General features: G+C 38.4%; 1 protein-coding gene across 3 annotated transcripts in view; it reads right to left on the reverse strand.

Annotated features, from left to right (window-relative positions):
- Window positions 1-18,991, reverse strand: part of deptor (DEP domain containing MTOR-interacting protein) — a 52,299-nt gene that overhangs the window by 28,660 nt on the left and 4,648 nt on the right. Inside the window, exons 1-4 of one of the 3 annotated variants that reach the window (XM_015357848.2) lie at window positions 17,723-18,422; window positions 17,265-17,366; window positions 8,772-8,950; window positions 6,235-6,358 (exon numbers count right to left, since the gene is read on the reverse strand). In XM_015357848.2, coding sequence (XP_015213334.1) covers window positions 6,235-6,358; window positions 8,772-8,950; window positions 17,265-17,366; window positions 17,723-17,730 — 413 coding nt within the window. In that variant the 5' untranslated portion in view covers window positions 17,731-18,422. Of the gene's footprint in view, window positions 1-6,234; window positions 6,359-8,771; window positions 8,951-17,264; window positions 17,367-17,722; window positions 18,423-18,991 lie in introns of those variants that run through there. The other 2 variants (XM_006635947.3, XM_015357847.2) reach the window with 2 other exon arrangements.

An 18,991-nucleotide genomic window follows, 5' to 3' on the forward strand; every position in this document is an offset into this window, starting at 1 on the left:
TAAAGTCTGCATAACACAACTGCAGCACTTGAGCCCAGTGAAAGTCAAATCTGAATAATCACACATTCGATCTCTACCCTTTATGTGACCAAAATGGGGAAATGCAGTTTTATCTAATCTGAGTTCACTGACTTTCACCAACTCCGGAGCACTGGTGTGACCTACAATAATTTAACCCTTTTTCCTGGCTGAGAGTCTTGGCAACATTTTGTTCTCGTCCCATCAGCTATAATCCCCAAGTAAAGAAGGATATTATTGGGGGAACTTAGTTTCTTTTCTTCACTATACAAAATAAATTGGAACAAGTAAAGATGGTAAAGAAGGCTCACACGTGAAATGCTGTGTTTCTTTTAAGCATGGAATAAACCTTTACTTGTTCCTTTGCAACCTACAAATGCTGACACAGCTACTTAATTGAACTAATACAAAATAAATATGTCAGAACACTTCTTAGAAAATTATAAAACAAATCATTGTATTTATGCATGTGTGTTTTAAAAAAAATAAAAGTACATAGCTAAAATGTTTATGGTGTGATTTTGATTAATGTATCTGAATTGAGTGATTAAAAAAGGTCATAACCAATTCAATGTTATAATTCCAGTAAGTAACCTTCAAATGAAATTTACATTTCTCTTTGTATATTGTTTACGCAATCTCCGCTATCCTCAGGTCAATGGCACTGGCATTTACACAGAACTCCTGGCAATTTGCATCACAGTTTCTAAGTGCTTTGACAGTAAATGATATATTTATAGTAGTTAAAAACAATACATTACAAGGCATTCTTTCCTGCATTACACTCTGTTACAAGATTAAAAGTAACTTAAAATTTCAATTATCCACATTCATAAATCAAAGATGAAAAAGGTAAACATGGTTAAAGGTAAAGTTAAAAACTGCAAAAGACAGAAGAACATAATACAAATACATATTTGCTTACATGCATGCAGATTTAATCAATTAAATAACATGGGACATAAAAGTTGCATCAGGTCAATATCATTACTGTAACATTTTAATAGCTGCATTACCACTCTGAAACCTGAGTTCCTCAGATTTCACTAGCTAGGAGAGCAAGTCCTGGTCAGAACAGGCCCAGGAAAAAGAAACAGCAGGTTGCTGCTGTAAGCAATGCTGGTGCACTGGTGGTCCAGTAGGGCAGCACACTTCACCCTGGATGATGGTGGCTAGGGGCAGTATGGTGACGGTGATGGCCATATTGAGGTACTGTAGAGGTGCTTCTGATTACTTTGTCATGGACAAATGTGCATTAAGATTATGGGTGGCCTGACTAAATTCCACATTGTGGCCTAGTTAAAGTCCCACCTTAATTCAATGGTGGATGGTGGAAGGATTTTTCCACTCCACGTTATCTGCTATGCAGTGGGTTGGCACACAATGGCTACCACATGTCACCCAGGTGGTGGGTGAAGAGAATCCTCTCCTATATGTAAAACACTTTGAGACCCCTTGAAATGAAATACACTTGCTGATGCATTGAATTATTATCATTTGTTAGCCAAGGATCGGGATCAGGTTGTCTTCATAAAATAGCACAACCCAACACAAAGACAAGGATGTAAAACAACAGGCCAAGGTGCAAGAGTGTGGTCAGCTGTGCTGTAGTTTCTGTGACAGCCCAAAGGATTCTTCTGCTGTGTGACAACAACTACTTTCTGCTTCTCTGGTGTTTTTAACACCCAAGACTTGTGAGAAGCAATACACTAACAGTGGCTTAGATCCAGAGTAAAAGGATAAATGTAAATTTTAAATCAATTAAAAATATAACCTTTAGTCAACTGATAAATTGTTCTGTTAAAATACAGTCTAGCTCCTGTTCTGTTAAAATGCAGTCTCTCTCAGTCTAGCTCTGGCTGCAACAGATTAGCTGGCCAGATAAAAGTAAAAAAGTTTTAATTACGCTGGTGTTTTGGCAGGCATAAGAGCTGGCAGAGGCTAGACGAGGATGTTCAAGAAAAGCACATGGCATTGCCAATAATTTACAGCTGCTTCCACCTCATCTTCATGACAGACAGTGGCAAATTCCAAACTCCACAATGGGTGGTTTGCATTCTGGGAAACATTATTAGTGACAACCAGAGACAAGGTCTCTAATTCTTTACTGCTATCTTTAGAGACATCAGATAGGAATGACTGCAAGGATGAGTGCAACATAAACAAAGCCTTTACAATATTTCCAATGAAGAAGAAGTAGTTGACCATTAACTGTCACTGATGGCCTACTTGATCTGTATATCTATTTGTTCAATAACTGTGTAAATTTTAATCTCTGAGCACCTAAATTTGATTCTTCACTCTTGGTCATGAATTCTCTATATAAGAAGTTTTATTTTTAAAATGTGCAAAAAGGATCTTGACAGCCGTGCACTCTGGCATGCATTCTCAAGAGCGGGCTTTTTATTACCCTGTCCTTTGAAACAAAGGGTTCACAGTACAGCCAGTCATAAATCACAGAGCGAGTGTTAGCATGTCATGAACTAACACTGGTTGCTTAGAGACCGTCTCATAATAACACGGCTTCTAACTTTCTGCTATGGCACCAGAAAACCTTCTAACCTTTATGAGGTTTGCAAAAACAAAAATCGATTATCACCACGAATGTGTTGGGGCAGAGCAGTGGCTCTGTGGGGGGCGGAGCAGTGGCTAAGGATCTGTGCTTGTGACTGGAAGGCTGTCGGTATGTATCCCGGGGCTGGCAGAGGAAGCCTACTCCGTTGGGCCCCTAAGCGAGGCCCTTAACCCCAGCTGCTCCAGGGGTGCTGTGCAATGGCTGACCCGCGCTCTGACCCCAAGCTTCTTTCTGTCTGTGTGTCTCATAGAGCAGGCTGGGGTATGCGAAAAAGACAAATTCCTAACACAAGAAATTGTATGTGGCTAAGAAAGTAATCTGAGCTGATCTTGATAGATGTGTAGTGTCAAAAAGTAAAAACTTTTTGAATCTGGAAAGAACAAAAAAATGCATCAACGATATGTCCCGTGTAAAAAAAAGAAACAGAACGCAGCATGAACACAGATACAAATGACTATCTTACACATTCATCAATGCATCTACAGTGCTAGTACACTACTGAATACTGATAAAAAAGCAGGATCCCAAGCAACTGAAAGTGCACATAGTCAATCACATAGTCATAGTCAGCATCAATTGCTAAAATTTCCAGATTAGGGAAGGAGGGTAAAAAAAACTAAAATAATTAAAACAATGGGAGTTTCAGAAAGTTCTCTTCCTTCAGAACTATGGACTCTTTTCTGTATTATTTATTTTCCATGTGTTTGGAAGTGCATATCACTCCTCGGAGGCTTTCAAACACATGGAAAATAAAGGAAAGGCTTGGAATTGACATGCTTCTTTGACATGAACCACCTGCAGAGTTGTTGGGCGTTTCATTCTTCACAAGTTTCAGAGTACACAAGACTGAAGCATTGGTGCATCTCTCACTGACATCACTACAAGCCTTCAGGTACTCAAGAATTCTGGGGAGTCACTGTTCAATAGAATGCTGAGAGACCAGGGTAATTAAATTTAACCCTATATACAGTAGATGATGTTCAACCAACCATGCTTCACCACTTGGGGAATCTTATTCACAGTGCGTTAGTGTTCTGGCTTGAACCCAAGACGTACGTATTATAGCGCTCAACCTGTGGTCCGAATAAGTACCTCAGCCTCAGAAAACCGTACTGACTTGATGCCAATGTGCCTGCCAATGCAGTCAGCTCCTAATGTATGGGACACAGTGGCTTACTTTTCAGCAAGATCCATATATGGAGTTCCACACTGGCACTCAAACACTGATAAAGAAGACAAAATTCACAAGTGGACAAGAACAACTATAATTAGCCAGTGGTCGATGTTACACAGATACATAGTAGATCAGTTTTAGTAGTTTTGCTTTGTTGATGCCTTGGGGTTTTAGACTGAAAACTGATGGTTGTACATAGAAACATCTGGGCTTCATGAAGTCTTAATGATTACAGTGCACAGTAAGTGCTTCTGAATGCATTTAAAGGATATGTTTATTTAATTTCTAAATTCTCAGCTGTGGAAAAAAATAGAAAAACACTAACAATTTGTCAAAGATGACTAACAGCCAATGTGACCGTCTGGTGTACTAAGAATATAAGGAAGTCAGAGATGGAAGGATAAACAAGTATGAAGAAGATACATTGCATTCTGAGAAACAGGAGCTATTGAGCTACAGCAGACTGTTGATATTTATCACTGTTTCCTCTTCTAGATCCAAAACCAAACTGTTATTTCAGCACTGAAGGGAGTTTAGTAAATTCAGAGAAAGGAGACATACTTCCCTTGGAGCTAATAACATTTCATTTTATAAATCAACTAGGCACCTTTTTTTTTCATTCTTGTTTATGTGGATGTATGATTGTTAGGGACCAGAATTTGTTTTATTTAAATCATCATTTTAAAGGGTAAGATCACCTTTGGATAATCAAGTTTATGAAAATGCTTAAATTTACTTTTAAAAACATTTATATCGAAATGTATTTAGTGCTATAAGGCAGCTGGGAGAGAGGATTGGATGTACAATGTTAGACGCTAAGAAAACATTTGTACTGTATATAATAGTTTCTGTTGTTTGTGAATACTTGCAGTTTTGTTTAATAAATATTTGTATTTACATTTTTGCTAATTAACAATCTGTGAACCAAATTGTTCACGGAAGATTAGAGAGGCCACTAAACTTTTCTTGATATTGCCCGAGTAGGTGAAGTGGTGTTATTATTTGACATTTTTGGAAATGACTGTACTGATGCTGTCAGGCCGGACTACTTAACTTAAATATTTTACTTCCTGTATAACCTCTTGCACCCCCCCACTTTACTATAAGGATATGAACTAAAAAGTATCCTTTTATACTATGGACTCCATAGTATGAAGCTGAACCCAAACAAAAAGGTCCATAAAACGGAATATAATACTGTCACGGATGTCCAAAGGGACAAACCGTGGGGAGCAGGAGAGCAGAAAAAGACCCATATGCGTAGCGGCGAGACGGGAAAAAGGCCCGGGCTCATTAGTGCAAAGAGTTCAGGAATGCCGTATAGAAACCTATGCCCTCAGGGAGCGGACGTGGGGCGCCCTGGTGCTAGGCGGGTCTCAGGACATCCGAACCTCAATGCTGAGCGAGGACAGAGTGCAAGACCCGGAAATATATAGCCCAAGGGAAAGACAGGGACAGGAAGGACAGCAGACTGGAAACTAGGGACAGGACAGAGAAGGAGCGCCCTCTGGCTGCAGAGGGCGTGACAAATACTTACAAATGAGAAAGTCACATCATAAATACTACTGACTTTGATAATAATTTAAAAGTGGAAAGATTAATCAAACTTGATAGTCATATAATTTACAGTGCAAATGTCTATGACTTGGATTACAGTGTTCTGGGTTTCACTACAATAATTATCAATCACCTGACTAATGTTACATTTTAGTGGATTGTTCCTAAGAAATGTAAGTCTCCCAAAACACCGTAAACAGAGCTTCTCTCTGAATAATGAATGAGGTTTAATTTTTCTCAGTCCATCTAGTTAATGTTATGAAAACAAAAAGACTGGTATAGACATCGATACCATATTATATGGTATGGTATTCCAAAAACTGATTCGTTGCCAAGAATAAAAAATGAGTGTTAGTAAAATAAATACGACCGACTTAAAAAAATAAAAGTCATTTCAGTCTGTACTTTATATATTTTAGAAGTGCATGAAGGAACTATGAAGGGAAGATGGTATATTTTGAGAAGCAATGCAAGAAAAAAAATAAACAAAAGATTCCTCACTTCATAGTTTTTGCTAATCGTGACTGAGGAGTGGAAAATATGCAGGCTACTATACTATCGCATACTACCTACTATGAAAGCAAAACTTGGAACCAAAAATATGTTGTCAGACACGGTTAATGGAAATATTGATACAGAAAATCAGAATAATTCAATCTGCATCATTACAATGTTACATTGACTGGCTAATATTACACATTTACAGTGGATTTCAGGAATTTCAAATCACTGTATGCAGCATACCTGAATGTACGAATTGTACCCGAGGATGCTAATGCTGATAATAATAATAAGCATTATTATTATTAATAATTATATTGTTATTATTATAGTTGTGGACCCCACCTATTATTTGTTTTGATAGTCATCTTTGTAGTTGCCATTGAAAATCGAATATACTGTAACATACTTTTCATATAACCTTTGCCCTCGCATGAAAATCTTGGCTTCATTATCCAATGGGAAGGTTCCATCATCTTTCCTGAAACGGTAGAAGAGCTTTGCATCTTTGAATTCTTTGTGTTCATCACAGACTGCAAAAGAAAAACAAGACAAACTGTTTACATACTAAACACTACAGAGATTTCACTCAATATCCCTAAAATAATATGTTCCGCATATTGTATTACTAAAAATATATTCAGTATCTGTGCTATGCAATACCATAGCTCCTTTAAAGAGCCCACATCAATATTTTTTCTTCCAGAATAGTTCAATATATTGCTAGCTTCAAAGTATGGAGACATTTCCTTCTTCCACAAATTTAAAAGAGCATGAGAGCATGTAAGTTTAAAATGATTCATGGTTGTTTCCACTAGTCATTATTTTCTAACCAGACAGTTTTTTTAAAACTTTCATACCCAACCAATGTGGAATCACCAATTGTAATTTGTTCAGCTATGTAGCTACACATCCTGTACAACTGAGGAGAGAATGACACAGGGACATGCACTGTTCAGGAGATAGCAGACATATCTGCCGGTAAATACACACTGCACATACAGTATGTTTACATTCTAGAGTGCCTTAATTGTAAGCAGGCCGACTGGAGGGGGAACATGTCTCTCATTGATGTCACTGCAATCCTACAAGTGCCTAGCAACAGGAATCGCTGTTGCTAAAAAATTCAAATAAATCTGATGGACTAGTCCCAACCCTACCCCTGATAGCATGCAGGCGATTCTGCACAGCTTGGGGGGATCCTTGTCACAGTCTGATATTGACTGACAAAGTGCCTTTACTACTGTTAGAAGCATTCAAAATCCAAAAGACACATTCACAATGGCAAGCCAGCAGATTTCGTCAAAATGAACAGTGAAACACGAACCAAAGGTCACAGAATTGAATATCGATTCAAGAACAGGAGCACCTGGTTTACTCGTAGGAAGTGTGGAAAAGTCACCCCAGCCATATTATTGTTGAACCCGATACCCTGGTTTCTTTCTAGAAACAGCTGGATGAGATCCCTGGTCTGCCAACTAACAAATGGGTTAGATAGGCCGAATGGTCTCCTTTCGTTTGTAACCTTTCTTTTGTTCCTAACCGGTAGAGTAACTTGAGAGCACTGGCAAATACAGGCAGCGCAAAAAAAACTCAAAGCAAATTAGCTCAAAGCAAAAACGGGTGGAGCCACTGATCAAAGAAACACTGTGAAACACAGAGGTCACTCTAGCACAAAGAAAAGTGGCTGTAGAACCAGCTCTGCACATGGAAGCCTGAAAATGCATTTCAAGGGTATCTCAGTCTCCACACAATCTTGCTGAAAACATTTTTGCTGTAGTTAGGCCCATCAGCTAAACAATTAAATAATTCCTTAAGACTGCTAGCAAGCTGGGAATCATTATTGAGTAGGAGGAGTTGAGTGTTCAATGGAACAGTTATACCTCTAAAGTCCAAGATCACATCAGTCACATACACCCAGAAGTGTCCCATCACAGGACATTCCCAAATCGTGTAAGTTACGTTTTGGTCATTCGTGCTCTACATCTGTGATGTTATGAGTGATCTTCATCTGCAAACCCAGGTCTAGTGCAGCATATGTTCTATGTACAAGTTAAAAAGGGAACAGGTGGCATGCTAACATTTTTATAGACAGAAAAAATATTTTTTGATGAAGAGAAAGTATAATATCAGATATCATTGAATACAGGACAATCATCAAACATTGGGTGTCTAACCCTGGTCCTGGAGAACCTCTGTAAAATTTGAGCTCACATGGTTTTAAAGATTGACAACAACTACTGATTAAATAAACAAGTAATCGGTTCAATTAAGAGAGGCCTGATCCTTATAGTACATATATTTTGCATACAGATCTCTAATAGTTGTTATTTTTATACTTAATATAAATATATAATATTTCAACCAATGCAAGTATTACTTTTTTATGCAGCCAAACAATTTCCATATTAAAAAACAATAATATACTGTATGTGAAACTTATTTTTTTTACTCGGCCAGGGCTCAACTGTTCTTGTTCTTTAGTTATGTATGAACTACTAAGAAATTATTGAAAGGTATTAAAAAAAAATGTGTCGAGTCAGATGACGTGTAAATCATATTCCATTTGTTCTATATGCTTTCTTTCAAAACTAAAGAAACATCTGTGAAAGAAAACCAGCGTGTTCATTATGAAAGCCCATTGAAGACTAATATAAAGCAATTGAGATAATCACTAAGCTGCTTTGAATGCCCCTGGATGGTACAGACATTATGATTGTAGGTTACACATATAATAATAAGCATATTATGTGGTATTATAAGGTTCAATATTTCTGCACATACAACAATTGATGCTAACGATACTGTATATTGTGCATTAGTAAGGACACCATCACAGCAACTCCAAAAGAATGTAAAAACAATGAAGAATTTGTACGTTTCTAGAAAATGGTACAAGGTAAGAGCATTGCAGCAGCTTTTCACAAAATTGTGAAGAACACCTACCATGATGAATGATGCTCTGGTCCAGTAGTTTCTGCAAAATCTTGATTGCCATTTCTCTGTCAGATGCTTCCTTATGCTCCATCAGCCAGTCAATCAGCTCTTTAGCTACGAAACAGTTGGGGTAGGTCCTGAGATGGTGCCTGCGATCTTTAATAACCTTTCCCTCATGGAGGCGAAGCCTGAATGAAAAAAAAAAATACAACATGTCACGTTAAACCGCAGCGTAATAAAATTAGAAATAATCAGATATACCATAGTTAGATAACAGTGTGTTTCCATACTGTGGTAATAGTTATTATAAAGGTGATCAGGTCCATAGGTTTTTTTTCATTACATAAGGCAATGCCTCTGGGAAGTACATTTTGTATCTTTATAAAAATGCAGCTTTACTTCTTATGTTTATATGTTTAAGGTAAAAATAAAAAAGTCCAATTAGTTTACAGATGTTGGAGTAGTATCACGGAACCTAATGACTTGTGTCAGTCACTGTTTAATTTTCTAAGGGGTTACGCTCTCTGTGAACGGTATCATGTTGATTTCTCTTAAGCACTGTAATATTGGTAATCCTGGCCCTAAATCTGGTTTGCACGTTGACACCCTTGTAAAAAGTACAACTATGAATAATTTTCCAAGCATAACTGAAAACTGATGGTATCTCCCTCTTGTAAAGAGAATTTACCCTTATTAATACTCTCTCTTTTCTATCCATGAACTGTTTTCAACAATCCTTATTCACACATTACCTTGAATGCTTTCTGTGTTCAATTTAAGAATTAATATTTAATATGGAACCTCTGGTAGTCTAAATATATCATCGAATTTCCTCTGGTGGTCAAAGATGCTAGCTGAGAGTGGTTTCATGTATTACAGCTATGCCTAATTTTCTGTCCTATTTTAACATTTTCACAAAAGGTTGATTGTTCTCAAACAGCAACACTGGCAAACCGAATAGCTCAGCCAAGTGCTGCATATATTGTAAGTATATGCTCCTCCAAGGCAGTAACATCAACAGCTACTGTCTCAGTTGCCCACCATGACCCAGAACCCACAGGCTACTGCATAATTTTCAACAGGATATTCTTAAAATAACTGTGCAGCAATATACAGCTTCAATTCTTGAGTCTGTCCTCTGGACTCTCACCACACAACATATGCAAAGAAATGCAATACTAAATTCTGTATTCAAATGGCCTACCACTTTGTTTAAATTACTTCCTAAAATATTGCATGCATAATGTTAAGAACTAGTTGTTGTTTCAGAAACACAAACTTTCATACTCAAATTTGCCATCTTGAATTTCATCCATCTTTTTTCTAAGCACTCTATCCTATACAGGGTTGCAGGGGAATTGGAGTCTATCCTGGCAACTGGTACAAAGCAGGATATACCCTGGATGGGATGCCAGTTTTTGCAGGACCCTCACAGACACAGACACACTCAGACCAAGGTCACATTTCCCAGAAACCAATTGACCTGCCAGTGTAACTTTGGATTTTAGGAAGAAACCAGAGCAAATGGCAGAAGCCCAAGTGAACACGGGGAGAACACACAAACTCCACACAGATAGCACCCCCAGGAATTGAACCCCAGGCCCCCCAGTGTTGTGAAACAGCAATGCTGACCAGTGTGCCAGCTGCTATTTGTATTCCTGTTTGTTTGATTAATCATTTTCTGCACTTTTAAGAGGGGCTTTCGTCCCATAGCGACGTGCATACAGGAGAAGATCCACTTCATCCACAGGGTCGTCCACAGCAGCTGTTTTGTGTCACCAGCCCCTCTACACAGCAGGTCAGGTGGAGAAGGGATAATTTAATTCTCTTAACAGAATATACTGCCAATAACACAGATATTTTTAGAAGCATACAGGAAATATTCCATTATCTGTCAATTTTAAAAAGGTTTATCTTCTCATTCTAATTAAAAGGTTAATTTTCAGAAATAGGAAAGGAAATAGTCTATGATGCATTTCAGGACATACATGGACAAAACACAGATGTCCTCTATTTAACATTCTACAACTTTCAGTGCTCCAGGTATGTGATGTTATGAATTTTGATTCATATCTCCAGACAGATACGGTGGCACAGTGGCACAGTTGTTAGCACTGCAGCCTAGCAGGGTGAATCCTGCGTTGCTTGCAGGGCTAGGCTTAGACTCCCCTACAACCCTGACTTGGATAAAGCAGTTAAGCTTGGATGGATCTCACTACAGATGTGACAAATGCTACATGAAGTTAATCAGCCACAAACAGTTGATGAGCCAGGATCCAAAGTCAACATGTTTCATCAGGTGTTTGTAGCTTAAGAGACCTTGGGGAGTTCAATAAATATTAAACCAAGCAAGACTAACAAGTAGCTGTGGCAGAAAATGAACAAGGAGTGCATCACTTGTGTTGCAATCTGTAATGTGGCTTGTTTAGGTTAAATACACAATAAAAGATAATCACAAGCTGAATTATTAGTCTATGAAAAAAGTAAAAAAATTCAAAAGTTTTTCTGGACACATTATTTTATCAATTATTTTAAACAAGCAAAATGTTTGATTTGATTCATCCAATGTTAATTTCTTGTACACTGTTTGTGTACAAGGAAATAAAAAATAATTTACTATATATTCAGCAAAAAGACAACCAAACATTGGCTGCTATGACTGTAATGGCTGTTCATAATACAAATCATAAAACCATCAGCCCAGCTTGCTAAAATCAAAACACAATTTAGCAAGTATTATATTTCTATTTAGCGTTTTACACACACATTATGGCATGGATACATTTGCTGAAGGAAACTGCTGTTAATTCTGTTGCGTTGCTTTTGTAGGTGGCTATCTTTAAAAAAAATTGGAAAAGAAAATAAACTGAAAAATGTAGCTAGCCTTTAACACACAGAAGACTAAAATTCTGCTCCAGCTGCTAAATATCGTGAGGTCCCTTGAGGTGTAGCAAATGTCTTGTGTAAAGAAAATTAGCTGACTGTGCTCTTACATGCCATCAACTATAAACAGATGCGAAAAAGGTCACATATGAGAGTAAGCTAAACAAATGTAAAGTTTTCTTTTAATTCAAATGTGACTTTTTAATCTTCCTTATCAGCTGTTGTTGCCTACAGTATGTTGGTAATCATACATACTGTAATATTGTACTTTTCTTGCAACAATATAGTAGGGTATTTATATTAATACTAGTATAAACAACACCCCTGATTGGAAATCAGGAAATCAAAAAGTTCGTGAAAATGTGCACAGAAATTTGGAAACCATTCTAAACAAAAGGGTCTCAGACTGTGTATTTTCCTATGATACTGACCTAGTAGTTCAAAGCACTGGGACTAACTCTTACATGAAAAGCAAATATAATGTTATCAAATTTTTTAACATAAGACGCATTCTGTTCAAAAGGGACTGATGAACTTGGCAAGTCCAGAGTGAACATACAGTAAACTTTATACTACACGTTTTATGCTAAATTTCCTTCTATAAAGATGTGATAGTGACCTACTGACAAGCACCTCATTTTATGGGTGTTTAACTCTTCATGCCAGGAACATTCTTTAAACAGCAGAGAATGAAAACAGAATATGGAAATTATTTGACAAATTACATGGTGATATTAACGGGTTAGCTGAAGCCTTAGTACAGCAGGTGTTGCTCCCGTTAATATCACCATGTAATTTGTCAAATCATTTCCATATTCTGTTTTTATTCTCTGCTGTTTTCAAGCAGGGGTAACCACTCTCGCCTCCAAAAAATCCGGAAGTAAAATCCATTACTTTAAAGGAACATTTTAAGATATGTGTTCAGGTGGGTAGCTGTGTCAGCATGCGTAGGCTGCAAAGGAACAAGTAATAGGTTTATTGCATGCTGAAAAAAGAAGAAAGAGAACACAACGTTTCGACCGTGGAGCCTTCTTCAGGTGTGAGAGAGACAGGGCAGTAGGCAAAGGTAAAGTAGTGGGAGAACAAAGGTTGGGAGGGAGGAGGAGTGAGAGGCGGGAGCAGGGGACAGAAAGAGAGGCCAATCAAGAGGTGTGAAGTCAGAATGGGTGCAGAGAGGTGTGAAATGAAACTTCCAATGAATGGAGAAAATTTAAAAGAACAGTAGTCTGTCGTTAAGAGAAGGATATGGTTATTTTAAGATATGGTTTGCAATAACTACTGTGCGATCCAGGTAAATACTTCAGCCTCTCAGTGATCTTTTACCTACAAATCGACTTCCATGACAAGCCCAGACACTTTCACACAGCCAGTTCGTATCTGGGGTTCTCCTCACAATCTCAACTCCACCCAGTCCTTGGCCACTGAACACTAAATTTAGAGTCAATCTGATGACCACGGGGAGCCAAGTCATTGTGTAATCTGAGAACAGAATTTTACTTTTCAAACGTCTGCAATATGTTCCATCTGCCTATGACAATGAACTCAGAAGATGCTTTATACCCTTTTTAACAAGCAAAAGAAAGGTTTCTCATGTAAAGAAAAGTATTTTTTCCTATTTGCATGAGCTGTCTGAGAAAATATGACAAAATATACTGTATACTATATGTTACCTATGTATTATGGAGCTTTAATCAACTTTAATTCACTGTACACTAAAATAAAAAAGATCAATTGAGCTTGTACAACATATTTTTGACTCACAGGCTTATCCGCATGGAGATTAATTTAACAGATGTTACAGACTCCAAACAGGCTCCAAAGGGAAATGACTTCACTTTCAGTTCTCAGTATATATTTTCATGAAAACTAAAGGTGGTAACAAACACTCAGACTTCTCCTTTCCTTATTGTTTTATGCTTGTTACTTCTAATTTTCCAAATTTTACAACTATGTTAATAGTTCATAGATCATAACAATACCAACAGATCAACATCAACAATAGATGTGTAATGCATTTTATATGGAAACTTCATAATCTGTTTTAATTACCTTTAATAACTGTAAATTCCTGTAAATTCATGAATGTAATATTTGATTTCTTTATGACGGGCTGTTAGGCACTATAAGGGATGCCCTCTATTATTTTTATATTTTTATCCAATTGCAAGTGTTTCTCTAAACAAAGGGTACAGATGAAAGGTCAAAGCTGTTGCAGCTTTACTTTCTCTAGGAGTGTGCTTGGCAGCAAATGTCATAATTCCTAAATTAAATTCAAATCATGCTCTTCAGAAGCACTAAGAAACTGTCTCTGTTGTAACCCGTGACATTGAGACAGCAATTAATTCACTGACATTATTGGGCTTATTTTCCAATCTTCAGCAAACATAACCATGTCGTAGTTTGAAAACAATTTTACTTATGTAATTAGCAGCATGGCCTTCAGCCAAATTTAAAAAATGGAGAAAAGTTATAAAACAGCATGTCCATTTTTCAGGAATCTAAAAAAAAAACACTTAACATTGAATACTTTTTAATTGTCACGGCATTTGGATTGGTGGCCATGGTTCAAAGGAATTTCTGGCTGAAGCCCACAATCGTATCTCTTATCTGCAGAAACACAGAAGGCAACACCAAGAAGAGGATAAGACAAGCTTTGCTTCCACTAGACTTCTTCTTTGAACTCTTTCACACTATCATTCCACACCTGCACACTGGACAAAGCTAGTCTGAGCGGTGTTTTATATTTTTTGTTTTATATTCAAAATGGGGTAACTTAATCACCTTATTAAAAGTGCTTAAAGTTGCTTATTAAAGGAAATAACATGTTTTTTTCTTATCTGAAGCACTTTTATGTGTGAAATTGTGTTAATAATTGCTGCCTCTTGTTCTGAACTTAAGATAATGATTGTTTGACTTTTATGTTTGCGTGCTGTTAGCCTGTTACCTATTATAACACTGCTCATCTATGGTTTAGATAAACGTGCCACAAGACTTCTCAAGTGGAAATATTAGCACCATGCTTCAATATCTATACATACAGTGCCTTGCGAAAGTATTCGGCCCCCTTGAACTTTTCAACCTTTTGCCACATTTCAGGCTTCAAACATAAAGATATAAATTTTTATTTTATGTGAAGAATCACCAACAAGTGGGACACAATTGTGAAGTGGAACGAAATCTATTGGATTTTTGAAACTTTTTTAACTAATAAAAAAATGAAAAGTGGGGTGTGCAAAATTATTCGGCCCCCTTGCGTTTATACTTTGTAGAGCCACCTTTTGCTGCGATTACAGCTGCAAGTCGCTTGGGGTATGTCTCTATCAGTTTTGCACATTGAGAGACTGAAATTCTTGCCCATTCTTCCTTGCAAAACAGCTCGAGCTCAGTGAGGTTGGATGGAGAGCGTTTGTGAACAGCAGTTTTCAGCTCTTTCCACAGGTTCTCGATTGGATTCAGGTCTGGACTTTGACTTGGCCATTCAAACACCTGGATACGTTTATTTGTGAACCATTCCTTTGTAGATTTTGCTGTATGTTTGGGATCATTGTCTTGTTGGAAGATAAATCTCCGTCCCAGTTTCAGATCTTTTGCAGACTCCAACAGGTTTTCATCCAGAATGGTCCTGTATTTGGCTGCATCCATCTTCCCCTCAATTTTAACCATCTTCCCTGTCCCTGCTGAAGAAAAGCAGGCCCAAACCATGATGCTGCCACCACCATGTTTGACAGTGGGGATGGTGTGTTGAGGGTGATGAGCTGTGTTGCTTTTACGCCAAACATATCGTTTTGCATTGTGGCCAAAAAGTTCGATTTTGGTTTCATCTGACCAGAGCACCTTCTTCCACATGTTTGGGGTGTCTCCCAGGTGGCTTGTGGCAAACTTTAGACGAGACTTTTTATGGATATCTTTGAGAAATGGCTTTCTTCTTGCCACTCTTCCATAAAGGCCAGATTTGTGCAGTGTAAGACTGATTGTTATCCTATGGACAGACTCTCCCACCTCAGCTGTAGTTCTCTGCAGTTCATCCAGAGTGATCATGGGCCTCTTGGCTGCATCTCTGATCAGTCTTCTCCTTGTCTGAGCTGAAAGTTTAGAGGGACGGCCAGGTCTTGGTAGATTTGCAGTGATCTGATACTCCTTCCATTTCAAGATGATCGCTTGCACAGTGCTCCATGGGATGTTTGAAGCTTGGGAAATCTTTTTGTATCCAAATCCGGCTTTAAACTTCTCCACAACAGTATTACGGACCTGCCTGGTGTGTTCCTTGGTCTTCATGATGCTCTCTGCGCTTTCAACAGAACCTTGAGACTATCACAGAGCAGGTGCATTTATACAGAGACTTGATTACACACAGGTGGATTCTATTTATCACCATCAGTCATTTAGGACAACATTGGATCATTCAGAGATCCTCGCTGAACTTCTGGAGTGAGTTTGCTGCACTGAAAGTAAAGGGGCCGAATAATTTTGCACGCCCCACTTTTCATTTTTTTATTAGTTAAAAAAGTTTCAAAAATCCAATAGATTTCGTTCCACTTCACAATTGTGTCCCACTTGTTGGTGATTCTTCACATAAAATAAAAAATTTATATCTTTATGTTTGAAGCCTGAAATGTGGCAAAAGGTTGAAAAGTTCAAGGGGGCCGAATACTTTCGCAAGGCACTGTACAGTATATATCTATCCAGAGATAATATCTAAATATATATTAAACAGATAAAGGAACCAGTAAACTTTGCAAGTCCAAAGTTAACATACAGTGAACTACTTCACACATTTTATGCTAAATTTCTTTTAGTGACCTACTGACAAGCACTTCATTTTACAAGTGTTTTAACTCTTCATACCAGCAGCCTCTTCAGACTGTTATCTGAAACTTGGGTACAGTAACTGGGGTCTATGCCCGAGTAATGGACAAAACCTGCTACGTCTCCAGAACATGAAGAGTAGATTGAAGTGGCCCGAGTGCTTGGTCAGGAAACCCACCAGGCATGAAGATTTTCACCGAAGAACCAGTAGGAACATCCCATTAATATACAGGGGAACTGCAGTCACAATTTCTCACATTGTCTTGGTGTCGGTAACAAAATAAATGAATTGACGGTATAGGAAAAAAAATGAATGACAAATTCAGAATTAAGCACAAAATCGTGCACTTTATGAAATGACTGTATGGTCTCCATTTTGTCGCCAACCCCTGGTCTCTCCAAGAGCGAGAGTTTGGGTGAATAGTGATGTGAGGCAGCCCTTTGTGAATGTGCTGCAAACTCACACACCCGGATTCCCAACCTGAGCTCCTCAAGTCAGTATGCTGCTTCCCTTGTGCACGACAAGTGCCCTGTTCACATTTCACAAAACAACAGGTGTTCCTTCAAGATGTAGCTTGTCACGCGTTTTTGTGTGAATGTTTTGGGCCCGGACATCTCCCTCCCCCCCCCAAAAAAAACAAACAAACTACAATCGCCAGCTCCGGTCGTCGTGCAATGCAAAGTCGTATTTCACCGTGCACATGCGAGAGTTCAACAAAAGCAAAAACGCAAATGCTGTATCGTTTCAGGGGCTGAACCCACTGCGTCGCCTCGGCTCCTCGAGTCAAACGCGCGCGGAAGAGCTCCTCCTACCTCAACTGCTCCCCAGTGACCAGAACCTCCGCCACGCGCTCCAGCTCTGCAGCCTTCTTCTGCATGGCGTGCTCGATTCCTTCCATTTCTAGGGACCTGTTTCTAAGAAACGGGGTTAAAACATGTTACGCCTCAGAAGAGACAACTTCATAAAGATAAGACCTAAACATACATCACGCCAAATGTGTTTTAATACCGTGCGGTGTTAACGAAAAGGCGTTCACGTTTTTAACATGCAGCACGGCAATTATTAATAGAAAAAAACTGCGTTTCCTTTAAATCTACCTTTGCGCCGTCGGTTGCCTTTATTAAAATCCGTTCGTCTATTAACGACTTAAGAAATGACATTAATGCTCTGGGGATTAAAGGCGCGGTCTAAATACAGCAAACTATGGTTATCAATGTTCTGTCAAAGACAGCTCCATTGTATAAAGAATTGTTTTAATTTAAACACTTACCTTAACATTCCAGGTATTGCTTCGATTTAAAAAGTGGAAGTACCCTACATATTGTATTCGTGAGGCAGGCTGAACTTGACAAAAGCGGAGATACTCATTTTTAAATGTTATTTATCATTACACGCCGAGCCACCTTAACCCATACATAGACGATCGCTTTGAATTACCCACTTCACCCCACCTCTCAAACAGATAATTTCCAATTTTATGTCTAAAAATAAAACGCAAAGCTTCAAATTATTACTGAATTGAAGAAGAAATTACCAGCCTAGAAGCCAGTGGATCTATGCGGACGGTAATTAATAGAGTAGCATTCCACAATCCATACGTCTGTCAGTACCAGAAACCCTTTTTTCTCAACAGTTCGCTATATACTAGGTGAATATTATTATAAAGCATACAGTTTTTTGCGGATTCTAATTTTGCATTCGATACCACGACACTGTGCTGTGCAGACCTAACACTCCAACTGCTGCATTTCAAAACGGATCAGACTACATGCATTCCTGGGTGGTTACGCGATAAAACCGTTGGAAACCCAGGAATACACTTCTTCGGGTTATCAGACAGATGTCAAACGGACCGGTGTGTCCTGTTGGCCGCAGATAATCCCATTCGCTGTCACATTCGCGTTTATTTACCAGTGCACTAGGTGAGGCACGTTTGAGTCTTTGTGGCGAGCCTGCCCACTAGCTAGGGCTGTCACTGGGGGGAGTTGTCAGACGAGGCGGGGCGTGGAGTTGTTTTTCTCAGCAAACAACCTCTTGCGAAATGCGAGTCGATAGATTTAAGTTAGTGCTTTATCTTAACAGGTGTCGGAACAAGAAAAGCAAATGCAAAATATTATAAACTTCCAATTTGACCCTTTTGGCATCACACTGACAAATAAGACAGAAATTTTGATACCGGCCAAGACCACCTTTTGTTCCTTTTTTAACTTCATTTTTTGTGAAAACTGATTATTTTTCCATAGTTTTCCATAAATAAAGTCTGGGAGTTTTTTTATATAAACCAATTTAAAATTCACAATGCATAAAACAACTGCTCCTATTTTTTTCCATATGTAACTTTGGCATAAGTACTGCAGCCGATGTCGTGGATCACTGGTGTGGGTTCTGACGCTTTGCCATTGCTCGGTCTCGGCATGCTGAAAAACATCGACCGATCATGGTCGTCTTGTCAGTCTCTCTGTCTTTAGTCCCTGAGACACTGAACATGTCTAGATGCTACTCTCATCGCTCACTGTCTTTTCTGACTGTAGAATCTATG

This window comes from Lepisosteus oculatus, chromosome 10 (assembly GCF_040954835.1).
Source record: "Lepisosteus oculatus isolate fLepOcu1 chromosome 10, fLepOcu1.hap2, whole genome shotgun sequence".
Classification (NCBI taxonomy): domain Eukaryota; kingdom Metazoa; phylum Chordata; class Actinopteri; order Semionotiformes; family Lepisosteidae; genus Lepisosteus; species Lepisosteus oculatus.